This window comes from Megalops cyprinoides, chromosome 17 (assembly GCF_013368585.1).
Source record: "Megalops cyprinoides isolate fMegCyp1 chromosome 17, fMegCyp1.pri, whole genome shotgun sequence".
Lineage (NCBI taxonomy): Eukaryota > Metazoa > Chordata > Actinopteri > Elopiformes > Megalopidae > Megalops > Megalops cyprinoides.
This window is the reverse complement of record NC_050599.1, coordinates 6590146-6612630: the sequence shown is the minus strand read 5'-3', so window position 1 is coordinate 6612630 and position 22485 is coordinate 6590146. Positions and strand designations below refer to the sequence as shown.

General features: G+C 42.1%; 1 protein-coding gene across 1 annotated transcript in view; it reads right to left on the bottom strand.

The window, feature by feature from the left end:
- Positions 1-538: 538 nt before the first annotated feature.
- LOC118792480 (kelch-like protein 29) overlaps positions 539-22485 on the bottom strand; it is a 179663-nt gene continuing 157716 nt past the window's right edge. The window contains exons 12-14 of the mRNA XM_036550334.1: positions 11864-12057; positions 5401-5545; positions 539-1684 (exon numbers count right to left, since the gene is read on the bottom strand). Coding sequence (XP_036406227.1) covers positions 1501-1684; positions 5401-5545; positions 11864-12057 — 523 coding nt within the window. The 3' untranslated portion in view covers positions 539-1500. The remainder of the gene's footprint in view (positions 1685-5400; positions 5546-11863; positions 12058-22485) is intronic.

Here is a 22485-nt window from a genome sequence, read left to right as displayed (position 1 = left end):
GGTGATATGTGAATATAAAACCATTAAATTGACTCACCTTGAAGGAGCTTCAGTTGATGTGGAGAACACTATGAGCTTCTTCTTGAACAAAACTTTATTTATGCACCGTAATTTTTTTCCCAACTGAATTATGGGATGAAACTAAGTAAGTAAACAAACAACCACTTTATGTGTGAAACAGTCAAGTGACACTCCAACAACTCTTTCATATCACGTTAAATGTCTTATGTATTATTATTATCAACAACATTTTGTAAAGTTTTCCTTTTTTGGTACAGATTTACATACGTTAGGTTTTCTTGCCTATCCAATTTTCTACAAACATTTATACAGAACCACTTTCTGTAAAATAAACATCCTCTCCATCCCTAATGTATTGAATCATCCATCTTTCCCACCCTGACCACCCCCCTTCATGTACACCCCCACCCCCACCCCCAGCCTCATGGCCTGTGGGTTTGTAAGAAATGAAAAATTAAAAAAAAAAAAAAAAAAAGATACAGAAAAATAAAACAAATGAACAAAGACCCCAGAAAATCAATATCAAGTCAATCAAGTCAAATGCATCAATCCTCAGAGCCTCAAATTACTTGTGCTTTGGCTGGGTGCAAGAGAAAATGGCTCCATTGATCTACTTCCGGTCCATTTCTGAGTCCATTTACATTGCGTTCTGAAACCAGGTGGAATGCTCGCTCCCTCACACCACACCGCTTGCGTTCTTTGTACAGTACAGTCATCAGGCCCAAAGGTTTCATCCCTCACCCAGAAAGGGACATGGGATCTCCAGCTGTTGCTGTCCATGGAAAACAAAATGCTTTTTGACAGATGTTTTTGAGTTCCGAGGCACTCTCTCTCTCCCTCTGCTGCCGCACACTTACGTACTCTTAGGTAAAAGCTCATCTTCCGATTTCTTCCGAAACCCTTGCATACTTTCTGCCATTTTAACCTCGGAGCAAAAGAGGCATTTTTGTCTGTACCGTTCCAGTTGGGGATCCAACAGCTCAGCGACGACTCAAACCTGACGGAGGATAAAAATGATATCGAGAGAGCTGCCCGCTGTTATTGTGGTTACGACTGACTGCTAATTTCTACCTCACAGACAAAAACGAGCTGGAGGCATAACAGAATTGTCCATATGAAAACATGAGAGAGGAGAGAGGAGAAAAGAAAGCTGCTGTCAGCGTTAAACCAGAGAAGAAGAGGAGGAAACAGAAAAAAACCCCGTAAGGTCTGAATCAAACCGACAAAGCTAGCTTTGCGACTAGTGCCACCTAGTGACACTGCCCTAAGGTGCGATATGTTACACTACGTTACATAGCGGAGGCACTGGGTCCTGCTTTCACCGGACGGCGAAGATTGAAACGTCTACATTCCACTCGGGCTGACGGAGGGGGGGGAGGAGGGAGGCAGTGGCTTCACTGTCGGCGTCCATATCCCGCGCGGCCAATCGGAGGCCGGCGTTCGAGGAGGCGGAGTCGCGGACGGGCTCCTCCCCCCGGGTCAGCCGCTCTGGATGTACTTCTTGATGACCACGCAGCCGTGCCTGAACAGCGGGCAGGGCATGCTCTGCAGCAGTGTCCAGGTGTTGGTGCCGGGGTCGAAGGTCTCCATGTTCCCCAGGGCCGGTCCCTCGCTGCTCACCACCCCGCCTGTGGCGTAGATCTTTCCGTCCAGAATCACAGCGCTGGGAAGGGGGGGGGGGGGGGGGGGGGGGGGAAAGAGACACAAGATGACGTTGACGACCACGTTTAAGCAGTCTTTGGCTTTTTCAAAAGATGTTTTTCGAACCATTAATGCACGCTAGTTGTAAGAAGAGATGCATCTGTGGGTGGGGTTGTGTGTTGTGGTCTGAACAACATACTGTCATAACCGTGTTTCACACTAGACAGGTGTTTCCAGTATATTCAATTTCCGATGACTTTCAGTGACTTCATTGGCTGGATTTTAGCATCCCTAGAAACAGTAATACCCCTAATTCAGTCACTCACTCACTGAGAGACCGAGTGCCTGTGTGAGCATTTAACTGAGTGACCAGCCCCCCCTAAGGTACAGAGAACACCTTTTATACCACTACATGGGGAAGAGAGATTTGGGGATTCAGAAGCATAGCCTCTAAACAGGGTCTATTCTGTTCTTGTTCTACTGGAGTTAGCCTCACAGTAAATCCGCCTGTCTCAGAGGTTAAAAGATGCTCACATTTTAACCCTCTTTTCTTTGGCGCTTTGTAGTGATGAAGGCTCTGTTGCTCTGTATCTTAAGCAGGGTCACCAGATGGATGAATGACATGACCTATAAAATCCTTGTCAAGTGTTTGGTCATTTTTCTCACTTTAATTCCATCAGTTCTTTGTTCATTGTCCTTGTTTATTGTTTTGCTGGCGCTCTCACCCGAATCAGACTGTCCTGTATCCTCTGCCCATTGTTCTTTCCACTTCAGGTCTACAGCACAGTTCCGTTCGTCTCCCATTCACATCAAAACACACTCCTTGTCTTCCTGCATTAACCTCTAATGCTTGTTCATCTTTATTTTATCGTTCATTTCTATCCTACCGTCTCCTTAATGTCTGTCTTATCTGCCGACAAACTACTCCTTCCTCTCATCCATTGCCTTTTATTGATTGTAAATCTTCTTCTTTTCTCTTAATTTCCTGAGGTACACTTAACTGCAAACCAGCATATCTCTCCAGCTCCTAATTACTTATTGTCTGCTAAAGACACACCTCTCTCTACTTTTTTCATTCCCATGGGTCCTCTTTTGTCTTCTGTTGTTACGTGATTTCATGTTTAATGTTCTTCATTAAGCCTTGAACCTGTGTTTCCTTTCCTTACTGATTATGGTCTTTCTTGTTAACGTATGTTTATTATCACAATTAAGGTAATAAACCTTGAAGGTCATCTGCTAAAAGACTTTCAGTGTATACCTGAAGTGTGTCTTCCTGAAATACACTGACACTTCACCCGTCTAAAAATGCACACAAATCACGTAGAAATTTGCATGATTTATACCATTGTCTGTATGAGCTTTATTTTAAAATGAATTATCACCACTGTTAATGACAACCATTTGCACTCTGTAATCTTTTACCCACTCACGAGTGAGGTGCTCTCCAATTCACTTGCCGTCTTCACTGTGTGAGAAAGACTGTTTTGAGAAGTGCTGTATGTTAAAACAAAAACTGAACTGAGCAAATCTATTGTGACCCATTAAATTGGCTCTGTGAGGGAAAAACAGGTCCAGGAAGTCAGCATTTGTTGCAGTGAATGCAGTCTCCATAAGGATCAGTTAAATCGTTCAGATGAAAACCGCAAGGTTTCCGAAAAGAAAAAACTGAGCTATCATTTAATGTGTAGCAAAAAAAAAAATACCCTTCTAAATGGACCTCATTCATATGAAACAATCTACAAATAAAATTTCATGAAGAGGATTAAAACTTTGCTTTTAAGCAGATTAGTGTTTCATAACCTTTTTGGGCTATGAGTGATACCCATTTACATAAGGTGACCTGATATACCAGTATAAATGAAGCAATAGTGTATCCTGCCTCATTATTATGTAATATTAAATCCCCAGGGGTGGAAGAAGACAATGGATCTAAATGTGTAATACTGCATTAATCCTAAATCTGAATTCAAAAATAAACACAATAGGAAAAGCCAGACGGGTATAATGCACTCTGTTTATAAGAATTACCTATGTATGAATAAACTGCATCTAGTTGTCAAAAACACCAGGAAAAAATCATTCTTAGCTTGACGTTGTTTGAATATTCCATTCAATCAAGCTATCCAGTATTAGGGATAATTTTGACTAACTCACACCATGTGGTAGGACACATAATAATTGGAAAAAAAAGCTGTTTAGAATTTGAATAAAGAGAATTTCATGTCTTACACTATTTACCAAACACTTAGCACATAAAATATTTCAAGAAAAAAATGTCTTGTGTTAAGCGCCTGGGTCCCATTAGACTCATTATGTTATACTCATAAGACTCATTAAACTGCACTCATTATGTAAAATGTTTCATTATAGGAAAATATATCTGAAATGACTAACTGAAATCTGGACTTTGTACTTATACAATCTTTATACCCATATGCATTAGCACGGAATAATTATTAACATTACAGTATAGATGAATATTCACACCTGCTTCCAAAGTCCAGATTTCAGATTTCAGTGTTTTTACTCTCCAATAATTGGAGAAAAAATAATCACCAAAAGTCCAAATACCTGAACAAGCCAGAGACACCTGTGTTATACATATGTAAATACACAAACGCTGCAAGAGTAAAATTTGGTGAAATGGTACTCTGACGTCCTTACTGTGTAAGAACAGTGCATGTGGGAACGTGTGGCAACAAAACTAAACTTGCAGCATTATTCCATGGCACACAGTTATACTCCGTTATTACTCTCTGTGACACTGATAAACCCTATTCTGCGAGGGTTTAATATAGGTGGCATCTCGAAGAGATCAACAGAGTATAAAAAAACAAAAGGCATTCTGTTAGGCAATTGTGCTGTTGCACATAGGAGTGCTACACCCGGGGGGTGGGGGGGGGGGGGGGGGGCATGGGGGTATTTTGAAGTGAATGCATGTACAGCAAATGAATGAATGAATGTCGTCTTGACCTATTTGGAGGAAAGTGGGGGGCAGGACGTTTCTAAAGACAGGATGGATTGAAATGGTTAATTTCTGTTCTTGAGGTTCTCCATTTAAAAATTCCGATCCAATAACGCGATCTAATTTGTTAATATGTAAAAGTCAAACATTGATATTATTGAAATAGATCTCAGTTCGCTCCACTCCGCTGCCCTCCTTTATGTCATTAAAGTAATGTAGTTTTTGTAACACATGAAGACAGAGTGTACTTACCGCCAAAATGAATTTGCTGTAACTGCATTTTTCATAAAAGGATTAGATGGTGATATTCTGCTGTGCCAATTAAGGCGGAGGAGACAGTCTGGTGTAGTGGGAAACGATCTAAGCTTGAAACCAGAGGGCTGCAAGCTTGAATCCCGAAGGGGGCACTGGTGTTGTACCACTGAGCGCAGTACTAACCTAAATTGCTTTAGAATATCTCCAGTAAACATCTGTACATATGGATAACATCTTACAAAAGGTACGTTACATAAGTCGCCCTAGATAGGGGTGACTGCTAAGCAATAAATAATGTTGCTAAATGTGTACCGCAGCACATTTTCTGAGGTTAAGGTCACGGGAAGGTGGTGGTTATGGTGATTAAGGGCTAGCTAAGACCGAGGCAAGTGCCGCATAAAAATCTGCAGATTCTCCGAGCAGGTTCACGAAACCTCCAGAAGATTATGTGGGCGGTTCTCTCATACTGATGGCTGTTAGCAAATCACGGGTCACTGCCCGGCACCCAGCAATCTCACCTGCAGAACTGTCTGGAGTGGTTCATGTTGGGCCCCGCTTTGATGTTGCCTTTTTCCGGGTCGTAGATGGTTGTGGCTCGGGCGTACGCTCCACCCAGGATGAAGATGAAGCCGTTGAGGCTGACGGCGGGGGCATACTTGTTATCTGCAGAGTGGAAAAAAGAGTGGAAACAAAAAGTTTGTTTTTTATTTCTCTCACGTATCGAATACTCACATGATTGATGATGTGCCATTTTTCCACTGTCAGGAGCAGAATGCAAAATCAAAACCTTCTTCAGTTTATGAATCATTTTATGGTTTGGACAGGAAATTGAGAACACAAGGCATTCATTTTTCAATTCATTTTTGGCTGTATCAAGTTTTTTTTTTTTTTGGACCAGTGGTTGTTTTCATATAGATGGATATCGGCTGAAATAATGAAAAGAGTGAGGGCACTGACCACAAAATGTGTTGCATTGTGTTGATTCTTTTGAACTGTTTTGAACTACATCTTTTCCAAAACTGACCTGCAGAGAATAACTAAGCTTTGAGGGAAAACAAAGGGGAAAAAAAGGAAAATATTGATCCCTGCCAATCAACATAGTGGTTTCACGTTTGTCTGTAGCTATAGTGGAAGTACAATCGGCTGTTTGAACATGCTACTGGCGTTACCAGCTTGAAAACATTTTTGCATTACAAAACGGTCTGCAATAGTCCCATTAGAGTGTCAAGCATCAAACCCCTGTACTGATAAACAACATCAGGGCAGCCGTCTTCCATATCAAAGCCTATCAAAGGCTCCCAATATGACAGGAAGAGTTCAGAAGCTGGCAGACTCCGAGCCTCAACAAATCTGATTCACAAATCTAAGACAGCAATGAAAGCCACTCAATGGAAAATTCGAATTTCTGTTCTTAAAAAGTGACAGTCATAAGGTCCCACTCTTGTTTGATAATGTACACTGGAGCTGCATACTGTATAGCCGGGGGCCACAGAGTGACTTGTAATCGTCCCTTTTAATAATATTTTAATTTATAGCCTGGAGGCAGGGTCATCAAACCTGGTTTAATGGCATGAATAGGAGATGGAGAAGATGTCCATGTACACAGGGGGAGCAACACAGAAATACCAATACTGTTGCACATGTTGTGCACACGTTGACACTGTTAAGCTTCAGTGTACCGCAAAGCCAGGTGCAATGCGCTATCTACATTCATTTTCAAACTGGGTTGTAGTTTAAGGTAAATTTAATATATTGAATAAGATATATTCATTCGATTCACACCACAGATTGACTGGTATTGATTTAGTGGTATAACTCAGTGGCCTCGTTAGAGCCCAAGGGGAACTCCTGGACTAGAGGGATAGAGTGACAATAAATAACATGTACTAATAAATGAGTACTAATATAAGATTTACAGCTGGCCTGGAAATAATATATATCATGAAAATGAACTCTTGGTGAGGTGGTGAGACAGTTTATGGGTGTCAGTGTAGATTTAAGAGGACTGCAGATGCTGGTAGTGTGTAATGGTGAGGGGTACAGTGCTGGCAACACAGCAGTTCAACACACTGGAAACCGTGTCTGTGAGCACTGCCCTGTATTATTCAGACAGAAGACACGTAACAGACTACATGAACTCATTCTGTTGGCACCTGTGAATCAGAGTGTTTTGGAGGGGTATAAGAATGAAGGTGACAGCAGTGTGGTGTAGTGGTAAGGAGAAGGGCTCATAACCAAAAGGTTGCTGGTTCGACTTCCCCACTAGGGCGCTGCTGTTGTACCCTTGGGCAAGGTGCTTAACCCACAATTGCCTCAGTCAACATCCAGCTTTGAAAATGGATAAAACTGTAACCTACTGTAGTTGCTCTGGATAAGAGCGTCTACTAAATGACAATAACGTCGACATTAACGGGCAGCAGTGTAGCATAGTGGTTAAGGAGCAGGACTCGTAACCGAAAGGTTGCCGGTTCAATCCCCGCGGGGACACTGCTGCTGTACCCTTGGGCAAGGTACTTAACCCACAGTTGCCTCAGTAAATATCCAGCTGTATAAATGGATAACATTGTAAAGAACTGTAACCTATGTAAGTCGCTTTGGATAAAAGCGTCTGTCAAATGAATAAATGTAAATGTAATGTAATGAAATGTGATGCACGAAACCGCCACCTTCCCAAGAAAAAAAGTAAATCTGACTGAGAGAGCGCTGTGTGACAGAGTGAATACAGTCCAGGTTCACCATATCGAATATCAGGACAGACTGTTCTCAGCTGTTACATTTACCTATAAAATATGGCCATCGTAATAGATTTTGAGTTTGAAAGCAGTGTAGCCATCAATTCGTCTCTCTCAATTTGCTTATTTTAATTTGATATTGCGGCAGAACACTCACTCAAAGCTGTCATTCCCTCTGAGTTTTTAATGTTTCAAAGCCTGTTACTCAGCACCCTGAGAGGGCTGTCTTTCCCTCCTGAGGTTCAGATTCTCAGGACCACATCTGCATACTCCGAACTGGAATGCAAAATGGGGCCTTGGTCTTCATGTAGGCCTACATGTAGTTGGTTTTCATATTTAAGTGATTATGTAAATATTTACTGTATAAATATAAATGATAAAATAATCCAATAATGACACTTTTTCACTTAAAACATAAATATAAAATATAAAATGCCATAACTGATAATACAACATACAAATGTTGCTTAATAGATGTGAAGGAAGGATTAGAATAATATAATGCAATCCATATATATATATATATATATATATATATATATATATATATATATATATATATATATATGCTGAAAAAAATCATATGTGACCACAAAATAAACATGTCACATCCTCTGTGCACATAAGTATGATCTATTTCTTACACTCGACATGTGATTAACCAAGGAAATAATTTAATGATTTATGACTCTTAAATAATTTAATTAGAACAACTTTCTTTCAATAGCTATGTCTTACTAATGATTTCCCCTGCTGAAAAAAAACAACAAACACCAATAGTCACACATGTTACAAGAAGGTCATTATCAGCCTCAAGTCAAGAATTTGAAGACACTCCAACAGTATATGCTGGTATGTAACTGGTATACCATAACAGTGAAATTGTTAAAATAAAGCTCAGAGCTCACTAATTTAGTACACACATTAATAATTGAGCTTGCTTGTTTTCATTTTTGTGGACAGGGATTTATCTCCCGTTTGAAATTATAAATATAAAACTAATACTTAATGGCTTCTGAATTTCAGTGGATCAGAAATAAACCAGCAAAATGGTCCACCCCCTGTTATTGAGGATTAGATGCCAAATACTTTTAATTAAAATACAATGGGTCTTGGCTGACAGTAGGCTTTGTGCCATCTTTTTGTATTTCACGACTGGCTCTGAAAAAGAAAAAAGAAAAAAAAAAAATGAAGCCAGCAGCCACTAAAAGACAGCAAGCCCAAGAGCTTTTCAGTCTGCAGAGAGCAGCCGAAGTTAAGTCTACAGTTCTGATGTACCCCAAGTCCCTCTCTGCTTTTCCATATACAATACAGGACTGAAAACGGTCTCCACAATCATCTCTTAATTTTTTCTCCCATTCACTCTACTTTTTTGTCACAATGGAGGCACTGTACTGGCCTGCTGCTATTCCCATGTAATCAGTGAGGACAGGTATTTTTTAGACCTGGAGTAAAGGCAATAATACACAGACTACATATATCCAGTTCAGGTATAGACCACTGTGTGGATATGGTCTGGTTTGGATTTACCCATCATCCAGCTTGGATCTGGACATGCTCGGAGTTGCGGAAATCGACTTTGAGGCATCACGTATGCCCCCTTCTGATGTCACCGTGTTGTGATGTGTACAATCTCCCGCTGGCATCCTACACTGAGCTTGAAATGGAAGATTAGCCCAGCAGCGGTGTCCTTTCAACCGCTATTGCATTATACAGAAACCAAACATGAATACAGAAACCCCTCAGAATTCCAATATGACAAACAGCCACAGTACATGAAATACAAATTCTCAGCTAATAAAACCAAATGCCACTCCCAAAACAATCATACGTAAGGTTAAAAAGAGAACGTCCACAAGGATATTAAAATAATGCATGTAAACCTTAGCTCAGGTGATACAGTTGTTTCTATATATTTATTAACCTTTCCCACAACATTCCATTATGAAAAGAGGACGCATCGTCTTTCATGCATGGTTTCCTGTCAATTTAATGGATTTAAGAGGCCCCTGAGTACTGTGCTCGGACCAGGGATTATGAGCAGAGACCCCAACCTCAGTTTGGGATCGGATATTACATAACTGATTCGCTTAACAGACGCCATTGCCCAGATCAACAGTCACATATCTGTTTCGACAGCTGGATACTTACTGAAGGCATTCGGTTCAGCTGCCTTCCCCAAGAGCAAAACAGGAACTGAAGCTGTTTTACAAAGTCATCTCCTTTACCACTAGACCACACTGCTGTGGTAAATGGACTGACATCACAGCAGGTCTGGAAAAGTTGATTCACCAGCATGATCAGACCTGCGTAGAAGCACTGCCTTCGTGTACATCAGCAATGATCTCAATATCAAGCTTGGCTTCTTCTCCCAAACATAACTTGTTGCGGTGAGATTTATACAGCTTTCTTATCTCTGTCTGTGGTGTGTATCCAAAACAGTGCGGCAAACATCTTAAATTCCATCAGTAATGATCATTATAGCAGTGACCTCATTTTTTGGACATGATAAGATTCAAGATAAGTGAAAACCCTGGTCTACTGAATAACAGGTCCAGCACAACACAAAGAATCTACTGCATGATTTTATTGGACCTGCAGGGCTATCCACAGTGTAACACATCAGGACAGATTGCAGTAAGACACAGCTTAGCTAGCACAATAAGATTTACCCAGCAAGTTATTTATCAAACCCCATTAAAATGGTTTAGCAGAGCTTAGTGAGAGGGTGAACTGTGGGGAAAAAAAAAACAACTAAAAATAATAACCCCAAATAACCTATGTGACCCAAGATCGTGGACCTAATCTGTTTTAAATATTAAGATTTTTGGCCTGTTTTACAACCCGCCATTAATACATCACTGCATGCCATTTAAATAATAAATGCCATTAATACTCCAAATACAAAAGGCCGGGGTGGGTGGTGGGAGTGTTGTAGCATGACTTTCGACAGGCCAGTTGTTTCTGCAGATGGAGCTGTTGCCGCCACATCAGTGGCAATGAGCAGAATGATTCAGTGGGCAATGAGCATTAAAAGGGGGCTACCGAAGGCGTCCTTCAAGAGAGGCTGTCAACCGTGAGACGTCTCGCCGGCGGGGTGACACGGGGGGCCGCGGAATCCGTTTTCCGCTCGCGCTCACTGCCGAGCCGCTGCGCAATTTGCAAATGTGATTGTTCTGAATAAATTCTCCGAAGGAACGATCTGCCTCCGGTACCGCACTACCCCGCCGCAGGCCTGAAATCAACGACAGTCCTTCGGTGGGACTTGCAGATGGTGGACTAATGGCGAGAATACAACGCCGTCTCACAGAAACAGGGCCGTGCTCCGCGAACAACAACACTGCGCGGTAGACGGAAGTCCCGTGATTGAAGACACAGATTAAAATAAAATTAGAGTTTATCAAAAACACAAACATCCTGATTGCCGGCTTTGATAGGGGGACAATAAGGGCCGGTGTGACTCACAATACTGGCCTACCAGCCAAAACAGAGAGGGTTGCAAACAGACAAGCGGTATTCCCAACTGAGATCACAGAATGAGCTCAGACCCAAAACTCAGAGGGTAAAAAGAAAAAGACACTGTCACTATAAAGCCTTCCATCATGCGCAGTCTGTGTGAAGCACGCTGGCTGTCAAAGAGAGGCCCATCCTCACTCCACAAACCTTCTGAGAGTTTGCAGGTGACATGTGATATAAACCTCTCGTCTGCTGGGAGATGGGGGGGAGGGGGCCTGAAGAACTCTCTCTTCCTCAAACACAGCCCCCACTCCTCTCCACCCACCTGGTGCTGGGAGGGTAACGTTTACACCCCCTCATCATGAAAACCCGCTCCTTGAAGGGACACGGTAATGTGGAGTATCTCCACTGGGCTACACAGCAGTACAAACACACACTGCAGTATTCTCTGTTTCACACGTTAATTCCTTTTTTGTATTTATTAATTTTGCATTTGATATTTGTGCCATTACAACCACTAAAAAAATAATTCTGTCTTGAGTTTCAGTACTTATAAGGAGTCGAATGAAGCTACTCTGTATGTTATGGCTGTAATTCATTTTAATTAAGATTTTTATTGCTTTTTATTGCAGGCAGTTTCCTAGTCAAGTTTCACGTAGTTTTTCTTGTGTTATTGTTATTACTTTCCTTATTGCCTACACCACGCGCTACATAATGCTTGGTATGAGAGTGACATCAGTGGTTTTCGTGTACAGGGCGGTGACCTCGGAGCAGGGTTCCCCACAGGGCTTACCGATCATGGGCGACTCGATGAAGCTCCACGTGTTGGTCTGGGGGACGTAGGACTGCAGCACGCCGGCGGAGCGCCCCGCCTCATTCACCCCCCCAAACACGTAGATCTTGCCCCCGCACACCGTGGCCGCGGCGGAGTGGACTGGCTTGGGCAACGGCGAGACCGTTTCCCATTGGTTCGTGATGGTGTCGTACCTGGAACAGACCAGTCAATGTTAAACAACATGCTCTCCGGGTCACAAACAGTGCGGCAGAAAAAACACAAAGACTCACCAAGGTCTTGTAAAATATCAAGGACATAAAATGTTGTACATCAACATGAGGAAGGATTACTTGCAGCACACTCACTTTCAAAGCCTAAGATTAACGCAACCATTGGTCAACGTTTAGAGTACAATACAATCTTCACCCGTCCGTGTCAGTCACTCTCACTGAGAAACAAGTTCTGCTATTTTTAAGCAACAGCATATACGTATCCTCAAATTAACCTGAACCCCGTTAACAGCCATGAATTTGGTCCTGACTAGGGGGTATTTCTCAAGCCTGCTGATGCGTGAGTACAATGCTGTCTGCGCAGAGGAAGACAGATGGGCATGCTGACAGCCTGAAGACTGTTTTGTCCAGGGGTGAACAAGTGGAGACCTGCAAGCTACACAGGGTAGGTGCAGTCGAGGCGGAACCCGGGCACCTACGCAGCTAGGCAACGGCGCATACATCCTGATTCTCAGTGATATCAGCTTATTCAACGCGCAGGCCGTACCCCACATAGGGAGAAAAGCAGCAATGGCAGAGTGAGGCTTCATGAACCCCAAAATGTGTGGGCTGTGTTGACTCACTGTTTTGAACCAAACATTTTCACTGTGGGGAAGGGAAGCGCACAAGCTGCAAAAATAGCACGTAACGCTTACAGTATTGCAGCATGTAACACTTTCCTTTCATTTTGGGAGAATATTGTGCCCAACACTAGCTGCTGGGGTGAGAAGAAACAGACTATTTGAATAGCAGGACTTGGCTATGGCATAATGCAGTCATTGAATCCCTGAATCTTCACAGCAATCATCATAGAAGTCATACTGTTCACAAATAAAGGATTTTACACTGCACTTTATTTCACCTATCCATGAGTCATGCCTCCAACTGTTATTCAGGTGCAGTGTATAAAATTCAAGTTGCATCTTTTTGTGGCTTGCTTTCAAAGGAGGCGTCTTCCTTGCAACCCAGCCATGAATGCAACATTCATGGACGTGGCTTTGAAAGGCTCTTTTTGACACTTTGTAACCTGAACATGCCAAAATGTTTAGGGGATCTCCAGCTGATGTCTTTGGATGTACAGATGCCTCCCAAATCACGTCTCTCCCAGCCCATGGTGGAAAGATATACAGTACTAGTCAAAAGTTTGGACACACCTGATTTAAGATAACAGGAAACATGCTTTTAAAGACATTTTATCTAAACACTTATGAGTAAATGCTTCAAATTTGTTTCTTAGACAAATATAAATAGTGAAGTTGATGCCTATGTATGAATCTCTTTCCAAAAAAAAAAATTTAAAAATATAAGAATATATAAAATACATGTTTATAACACCTTTTTGGTCACTGCATAATTCCATTTGTGTCATTTCATAGTTTTGATGCCTTTACTATTATTCTAAAATGTGGAAAATAATAAAAATAAAGAAAGAAAAGTGTGTCCAAACTTTTGACTGGTACTATATATAAAGCATGTATTCCCTTCCTCATGAGCCTGCCACTGTACTAGCAAACTTTAAATTTCTTAATAATGTACTCTGCAGAACAGACCGATCCTCTGTGAGTTCCTTTATTCCTTTATAGCCATTCTCCAACTTGTGGAGGTCAATGACCTGCAGTCTTCAGAGAGCTCTGTGACCTTAGCCATGGTAATGCATGCTACTGATGAATCTTTTCTGTGTGTTATGTCCTTTTATACCAGAGGGAAGCGGGAAGCCTTTGGATGCCTCTATGCACAGCGGTTCCACAAGCATCCACTGAAGTTCCATTTAGCAGTAAGTCGATGTAGGTTTGTTTTAAAGTATTTGCAAAGGTGTGGATAAATGTGAGCCTCATGTTTTCAGGATTATAGTTTATAGTTATTATTTGATTTTATTATAGTTATTATTTGTGAGCAATCAGATTTTTTCTGTGCAATGCCATTAGGATTTAAATATATCATAAAAAATTACGCATAACAAACTGATCCAATATGTTCATCTTTCTCTAATAGCATGTTTTTTGTTAGTGTTTTGTCAGGAGTATGAATTAATATGGAGGGCACTGCATATCACAATTAGTCACTCCTAGTTTTCTGATTATTGCTACACTGCAGTTCATTTAACTGAGTACATGCAGCAAAAGTTCTGCTCAACAAAATTCTTTGCCAACAGCACCAGCCTCTTTGCTAGTAAATACTGCAACCATGGATGTGTTCCTGTAAACCAGCAACGTTTGTGCAGAGCACTTAAAAGAGAAGTTATTTGTTATTATGGCAATACTAACACAAAAATGAAAATGAAAATGAAATGTACTTTACCACTATCAATTATACTGATGATGACTTCAATAATAATTCTGTATGGGCTTGTATGATTTGATCAATTCCAATTAACAGTATGGGACCATGTACTATTAGGCAAAAATTCCTGCCTTTTAATATGGAAAAACACCTCAAAACAGTGCTGGCATTTTGGCTGTATCTTAAGGCACAAGTGTCTGCAGCTTTTTTGTCTCATTGTATGCAGTGTTTTGAAAGAGAACAGAAGGAAGGTTAAGATCACATCTTTAATAAATACGATACAAAAAACGAAGTGGAAGGGGAATGAGAGTTTTGAATGTTCAGTGATTTCAAGTTTGATTTGCTTTCAGCCTTTTTTATAACCTTAAAGCAAAACTATTAAAACCGTTGCAGTTCTTGGTTATGGAGCAGTGAGTTCCATTAATTGGTGCTTTTATGGAAAAAGCAGTTTGCCCGGACACTGTGGAGTGGTGAGGAGCTATGCGGTCTCTTTTTAAGAAGGTACAAAACTTGTCACCCTGCTATGACTATCTGAGAGGAGCATAATGAATTCCTCAAGGGAAGTGCAGTTGTGGACAACTTTAAACACAAGCATCTGAATAATGTATAAAATTGTCAAAGCCCAGAACATTCAGTTTATTTACTGGAGTTGCACTGGAGAAAATGTTTTCATTTTTTTTTTTATCTAGAACCTTAAAGTGTTTCTGGAAAGAGTGCAATTTTTCCTTCTCCAGCCACAGACCATTCAATGCACACTAACATCAGAAGAAAGTACAAAAGCTATTCAACTTCACAAATGCAACTCGTTTATATTCAGCTAAACAGACGCATAAGGTCAAATTCACATCGCTTTCAATTCTTCTACTGAATTCTTCACTGTACTTCAACGGGTCCCAAAAAACAGCAGTTTGTGCCCCCAGACAAAATCTGAGCTACACGCCTGTCAGTCAGGCAAACAATTTAGAGAAGAGTTGACCTCTTAGCCCTCAGCCTGATACCAACAGGACTAAAAAAAAACAAAGGTGTTTAAATGATTCGCACGGGCTCATATCAAAGATGAGTCTCGCTCTCATCTCCTTGTCTGGGAGGAAACGTCACTGGTCAGTCGGGACAGAGGTGAGCGCGCAACAGGATGTCAGACGGGGCCTGTAATTAAGAGCTGCGTGACCCAGATTCCAGTCCCACATTCAGAGCGGGGTTCTGATCCGGGTAATAGGCTGACAGAGAGCTGCAGACGAGCCGGTCAGACAGCCTGAGGGAGGGAAGAGGAGGGCGGACTCGCTGCCTGGAACAATCATGGGCTCTAATAGGTGAGCAGAGAGCCCAGGATTACTGCCACAGACCCTCCTCTGGGAACGACTTCTGAAAGGCTGTGCGGAGTCCGAAGGTGCTGGCAGATAATTTCTCATTTCTCGTTAATAAATAAGTCAATCAAATGATTTGATATACATTCCCCTCTCTGCTCCCCCCAAAAAAATCAATTAAAGCAAATGCAGTTCCAAAAAAATTCATAACAGCAAAATGGAATGGTGTGCGCCGATAAATTTGAAAATGTAAGGTGACAAAGATGATGAATCTGGTCTGTGTTGTTGCTGTTTTTTTAATGAAAACTACTTCATTAGGAAATGTATTTGAATGCACCGGGTTTGCCTTCTCGGATCCTCACTCCGATCAAAACTCGCAGCACGTTTCAAAGGTTGCCATGTCACCTGCGTGAGCTGCTGCCCTCAAGAAACATTGTCAATCAGGCATTACCGAAGACTCCAGATTATTAAGATTGCCAAATCCCCTATTACTTCCACCCTCTCTTTCGCGAGGGCTAAGCGGTGCATTGTATTGGCAGGTAGGGCGAGGGGAATGCAATTTAATTGTGTTCTCTTTCAGCAATCACCAATCTTCCCCCATTGAAGTAAACAGAGGGTACTGCCATGCCCCTCTCTCTCTCCTCTGTGTGCCCCAGCTCTTACATGATAAAATATAACAAATCGATTGACTCGGTTTAAAAAAAAAAAAAAAGAGCTGAAATCCCTGAAAGGCATTATGTAGATTCCAGCACAACTGAAATACCTTCCTAACCAGTTCATCAGTTCAAACCCCAGGTGTTTTGCCATTTCTGCTGCAGCAAGAATCCATGGTGCAAAGGAAGAAGTCTTAGGGCACTTTCACATTAGGTTTACAAACAAGGAATTCACAGTGTTCTCTTCCCCGACTCTAAGATTGCTTTGCTTTTGGAGCAAGCCTGTACAATTGAGCCTGAATACATCTGCAGAGAAATTTGAGTTTCTGCGTTGAGTCCACTTGCTGCTACATGTGGACCTGATTTCGATTAGTTCCGTGATTAAATTAGCAGTGGAAGATCTCTGGAGCATATTCAGGTATGATGCGCATTCCTCCAATTAACTGCAGAGGAAAATAGCACACTGAAGGAGTGTTGCGTCTCTATGCGAAAAGGCGCTGTCCGTTTGGAAGCAATTCACGAGCAACATATGGTGAGCGCAAAGCAGCTGAAGCACGAGACGTTACACCCATGGTTCGGTTTCACAGTGCGAACATTGTTGGTGGAATGACATCACAAGCACATCGAGATTCAGCTCCAAACAGTTGCAGACCACCTCACAGACATTTCTTTATGACCACATAGTTAGCTCCCGCCTTCCCTCTGTCCTCCATCTAAGAGGTTCCCATTGGTTACAGTTGGTTTCCGATGCTGTCTGCCCTCCTGTCCTGCCTATGGATGTTCTTTTCCAGACCACACCCCTTCAAGAATGCTCATAACAAACCAGCAAATCAGATCACTTGCAGCTCCTTCAATGGAAAAGGCTGAATTTTCAATGCATCTGCATCTGTGTTCTCTCTCTCTAGCGATCTTGGTTTGATTATAATAATTTTCATCTTAGTAGGATTATATCACCATCATATTTATCCTAGTAGGATTATATCCCCAAGGTTTCACATTTTATTCAAAACCAACCTAATCACAACTCCATTCATATTAAACAGTCAAATGGACTAGGTGTGAAAGAGCCCTTAGTCTTTAGAATTAATGGTCTTATCTGTTTGTGACCGTGACCCAATTGAATTACTGCACAAATACACTGTAATGACATGAATTTCTGTGAAATGGAATTGGATTTTTTTACAGCTGTATGCCTGTTTCATGAAAACATAGTAATTACCACATAAATGAACACTTATCCAGGTTATCATTACAAAGTACAAACACGTAAACATTTCACACCTGTAAAATTGCATTTACATTTTGTCACTCATTAAAAGTGACTTACAAAGCAAGAGCACAAAAAGTGCGACGGTGGTGTGGTATTTTGATATTCAGAATGTGAGTGATTCTCTGTGTGATTAATGGAGAGAACACCATAGTCCTGGCAGCGGCTAGCTGCATTAGCCCCCTATGTGGTGCAACATGATGAGCGGCTAACCTTGGAAAGACGGCACAGCTGTGAGAACGGTCAGAACCATCAAGCGATGGCACGGGTGCCCAGACCTGACCCACGGTCCCGCGCAAAACACACTAACCGGGGAGTAATTCGGTCTGAACGCAGAGTCCGGTGAAGGTGCGTGGGCGTTGAACATTTGACAGGTTCAGAGTGTAACTTTTCTTTTTTTTTTTTTTTCTTCCATCCCGCAAAGGTCAAGACCCATCAACAACTGCAATGTGGCGAGGGAGGGATCCGCTGCGTATTCCCAGCACGGCTATTTCAATATTTCAGATAGTGGCAGACGACCAGGAGCTGTCATCCTGACACTTCTCCGCATGATAAAGGTCTGGCAAGCCATCGACACTCTCCATGGTGATGTTTCATCTGCAAGTTTATTAACTCCACTGCATGCTGGGAACAAAAAAAAAAAAATCGTGCCACTTCCTTGCCACTTAACCTCTGCGCTGTGTATTATAGGCCACCTTGACTAGTTCTGAGTTATAAAAAAAACACTTGCCGTGTTTAAAACACAATAGCATTCATTACCATTCATCGGGAACCCGTTCAGAGCATCATTCCGTTCTTTTATTGGCCCAGTTGAATAATCAAGGAACAAATCAAACAGGTGAGAACTGTATTAGCAAAAGAAAGGGTGAGTTGCCTTGAGGCCTGACAATTTGTTTCCTTGTAAACAGCCCTGACTGACAGGATGCAAAATAACACATTCATGTCTCTTCTGTGCTACAAGACTAAAAACAAAGTCTAACGTATGTTCATCTACACTACGGTAATCACCAGAACCCAGAGGAAACATGTGTGGACTGACATAAACATGAAAGATCGATTGTTTGAAATGTCTATGGCCATGAATAAATGTACAACATAGGTGCTGTTTTTCCTCTAAGGCCTACGTAAACAAAGAGACTCACACTGCCAAGTTTATATGTGAAAAAAATCATAACAGAGATACTGAAGAGTTTGTATTTATGTTTTTCAACAATACTCAAACACACTTTTTGGAGGAGGAATTCAGACCCAAAGGACAAACTCTATGTTTTATTCTTTTATGTCAGTGCATAAGATTTCTGGTGGTAAATATTGAATAAACAAACAACAATAACAGAAAAAAGAGCCAAAATATATTCTTGGAGTAGCCACTCAGTGTAACTATTGCTAAAAGGTGTATCAGCAATAGGGTTAATCCTATTGAGTTTGAGACCATGAAACTGTGTCTACTTCTTGTAGCAATTTGGGATTATCTATTAATTATTTTATTAATTATTTAATTGTTCTCTTGCTCAGCTTCAGAGGTGAAATACTGGCCGTTTTTAACAGTACTGTTTGTAGACATATTGTCCAGCTCTCACTACTTCAGTGTCTATGAGATGTGTTTTTATTTTTTTATAGCTACACCACTTAGCTTTAGCAGAGAGGAGATCTGCTAACCTTGAATTCACAAAGACCCCTAAAAGAATGCAGCATGCTGTGTGTATGTCTTATAAAGTTAGTATTGTATTGAGTTACATACAGGCCTTCAGGACAACAAGCTGGCAGGGTGTCGGGCATGAGGTGGCGGGAGTGGGCGGGCGGGCACACAGAACACAAAATATGGCAGCCTTAGTGGGTAAAGACACTCATTCTGAGCACAACCTGAGCCCTACAGCCCAAGATATTTCAAGTTCAAGTCTGGGTAGTGTCATTATCCAACAATGACCAGGAGAACATAACGGTCTCCGTTATGCCGAGGGTTAGTTTCGGTATATTGGCCTGGGGGTCACATTCCCCCTTGTTATACCATCTCATCAGCACCTTCTAGCAACTCCTCAGTTGCCTGTGAGTGGAAAGGACTGTGTCAATGAAAGTCGTGCCCATGCTCCAATCTGAGTTTGATCCCCTGTGATACACTATGGGACTTCAAATGTGAAAAAAACAGCCACTGACTGCACAAGAGATTGCCTTTGTTATGTCTCAGTAGTCCTGTGTGAGTGTAGAGAACACAGCAGCGAGGCAAGCTTAATGTGCCCAAGTGGCCATTTCCAAAGTGAAAAAAGGGGAAAAAATACACCCCTGTTATTAGCCACTGACAGTTAAGTGCTAATTTGTGTGAGGGCTAAAGGCAGTGGTACTGCAGGATGACCTTGGGAAACCCTATGAAAGCGGAAACAGTGAGAGGGTGAGCCCTTATAGTGTATGCCAAACCAAACCAAAACGTGCAAGGTCAAAACACACGCATTCATTCTGAGTAGCTTCCTCAAAAATAAACTTCCACGGGCTATCTATTAAGAGGAAAATTCCAGCCTTAAATATGACCACTCCAGGTTGCATTCCTGCCAGCCTCCTGACCTTATTACTAACCACTCCAGGAGGCCTTGAGCAGAAGCACTTGAATCATAACAAGCATTAAGCCGGGAGGACTGAACTGCTCCCGGACCTTAATTTAAATCCAAATTCACACTAAGCTTGTGCCAAGGTTGCCACCTAATCCCTGTAAACAACCTAATTTTCAAATCGAGGTGCTGAAGTTGTTCTCCGTTATTGTCTACAGACGGGCATCATGTTCGTCTCTGGTCACCTTGAGACGCCAGGTAATTGAGTGGGAGGTGGCTTGACAGACGAAGTACACCGCTAGCGCACTTGGATCTGTATAAGCAACTTGGAGCAATGACATTACCATCCTATCCTGCCTACTGGCTGAAGTTAAACAAGACTGGCCTTGGATAGTACCTGGATAGGAGACTTAGGAAAAACCAGGTTGCTGCTGGAAGTGGTATGACTGAGCCAGTAGGGAGCGGACTACCCTCTGGACCGAGCAAATAGGTCAGTGATGGGGACACTGCACTGTAGGAGGTGCTGTCTTTCAGATGAGATAATAAACTGCAGTACTGATGCACTGTCGTCATTAAAGTCCCATGGTGCTTATTGAGAAGGATAGGGATGTTAACCCAATCCGGCTACCTAATCACCCCCCGTATAACTAATTGGCTGCGCAATCCATTGCTTTCCTCGCCTACCTTGTTCCCCCAAGCTGTCACTGTGAAAGATAATTGAGGTTTCGGTTGACCTTCCTCGTTACACAACAAGTCATCCTTCACTTTCTTGTCCTCACACCACAGTGAGGAGCCTGGCTCGCGTGAGACTTAGTTCATTCCTGCTTTGGGTCTCTGAGCCTCTGAATATCATTCAGCATGAGGCAAGCTGAAGCAAACAAGCTCTCATTTGGCAGTTCTATAAATATTCTCCAGGTTTCACTCCCTTATCTTCCTCCTTCTCATTTGTATCAATCGTCTCACCTAGAAAGGAAGTTTATAGACCTTTAGCCTGCGGGTGCTATCACAAATATGACATGCTAATTATTGCTTCTTATACTCACAAACCTAGATTTTGTTTACACTTTTGACTGAAAATGTCCCCTGAGCACTTTTTTTTAAGCTCTGGTACTGTAAAAGCTAGGAGAGGAAGAGTAATGAATAGTCTACCGATGAAACTTGGATGCTGCCCAAAAAACGTTGGGCAAGCAGTTATCTGTTGGTGATACACAACCACCTTGTCACATTCATTTCCACTTCTCCCAACAGGTAGCTGAGACAGGTAGATGTCAGATAAAGTCTGCTTTTTAAATCTCTGGCTTGTATAGTATTTTAAATTCCTCCAACAAGACCGACAAACTGGTTAATAGCACATCTAAATAACCTGATTCTCCCCAGAACCTGCATTCTCCCACCGATGGCCTTCTAATGATCTCTAGACTTATGTAGTCCAGTAGAGATATTTTCATTTAAAAAGTGGTCCTGCATTTGTGTTTCACCATTTATTCTTGACAAACTTCTCCTGGGGGTCAGAGAATAATTTTCCAGTTTTTGCGAAACTGGCTGGGTTTTTTTCAAGTGTTTCAGCTCCCCCTGGGAAACAAACTCTATCTTTGTGACAGCTGTAAAATTGTTCAATAACAAATACATTATAACTGATTGTCTGACACTTGTGAGCAAATGTTACAAAATATATTGGGCCAAGAAACATTCTCATGTTTCAAAGGCCTCAGAGTAGGTACCTTCTGCTGCTGAATCCACAACGCTCTAAACTTAGTGGACATACTTAATTCTGTTTTTTTTTTCCCCAGTTTTTTCTCGGCTTCCTTTCTAGCGCCTGACTGAATCACAGACGGACACCCCGTTGTGAAAAAGATGCAAGGGGACCGGCTATTAAGCGCCGCCTACAGTCATGCAAATACAAGAGACTTTGAGGCGGGGGTGGGGGGGGGGGGGGGGGCAAAGATGAGGAGAGAAGAGCCGTCTAATCAGAGAGAGGTTTGGAATGCTTTGGCCTGCCTTCACCATCTTGTTCCAATCTTCCCCCCCGCGTTGAGAGGAGAATGGAAAAAAAGAAATGCCGAATTTTGTGATTGAGAAAGTAAGAAAAAGAGAGTGCGCAGCCCTACCGAGGACCCAGCGGGTCGCCCAGTTATAAAGTCCCCTAATCCCATGGAGTGCTGGATTAGCGCAGTGGGGTGCGCCGAATCAGAGAGTGGGGACAGGGGCGCTCCCCTCGACGAAACGCAAAGGTCCCGAAGAAACACACTGACCCCCCCTTCTCTCCCCCCCCCCCCCCCCCCCCCAACCCCCGGGACACAGCTGCACAGATTCATTTGTACGGTTAA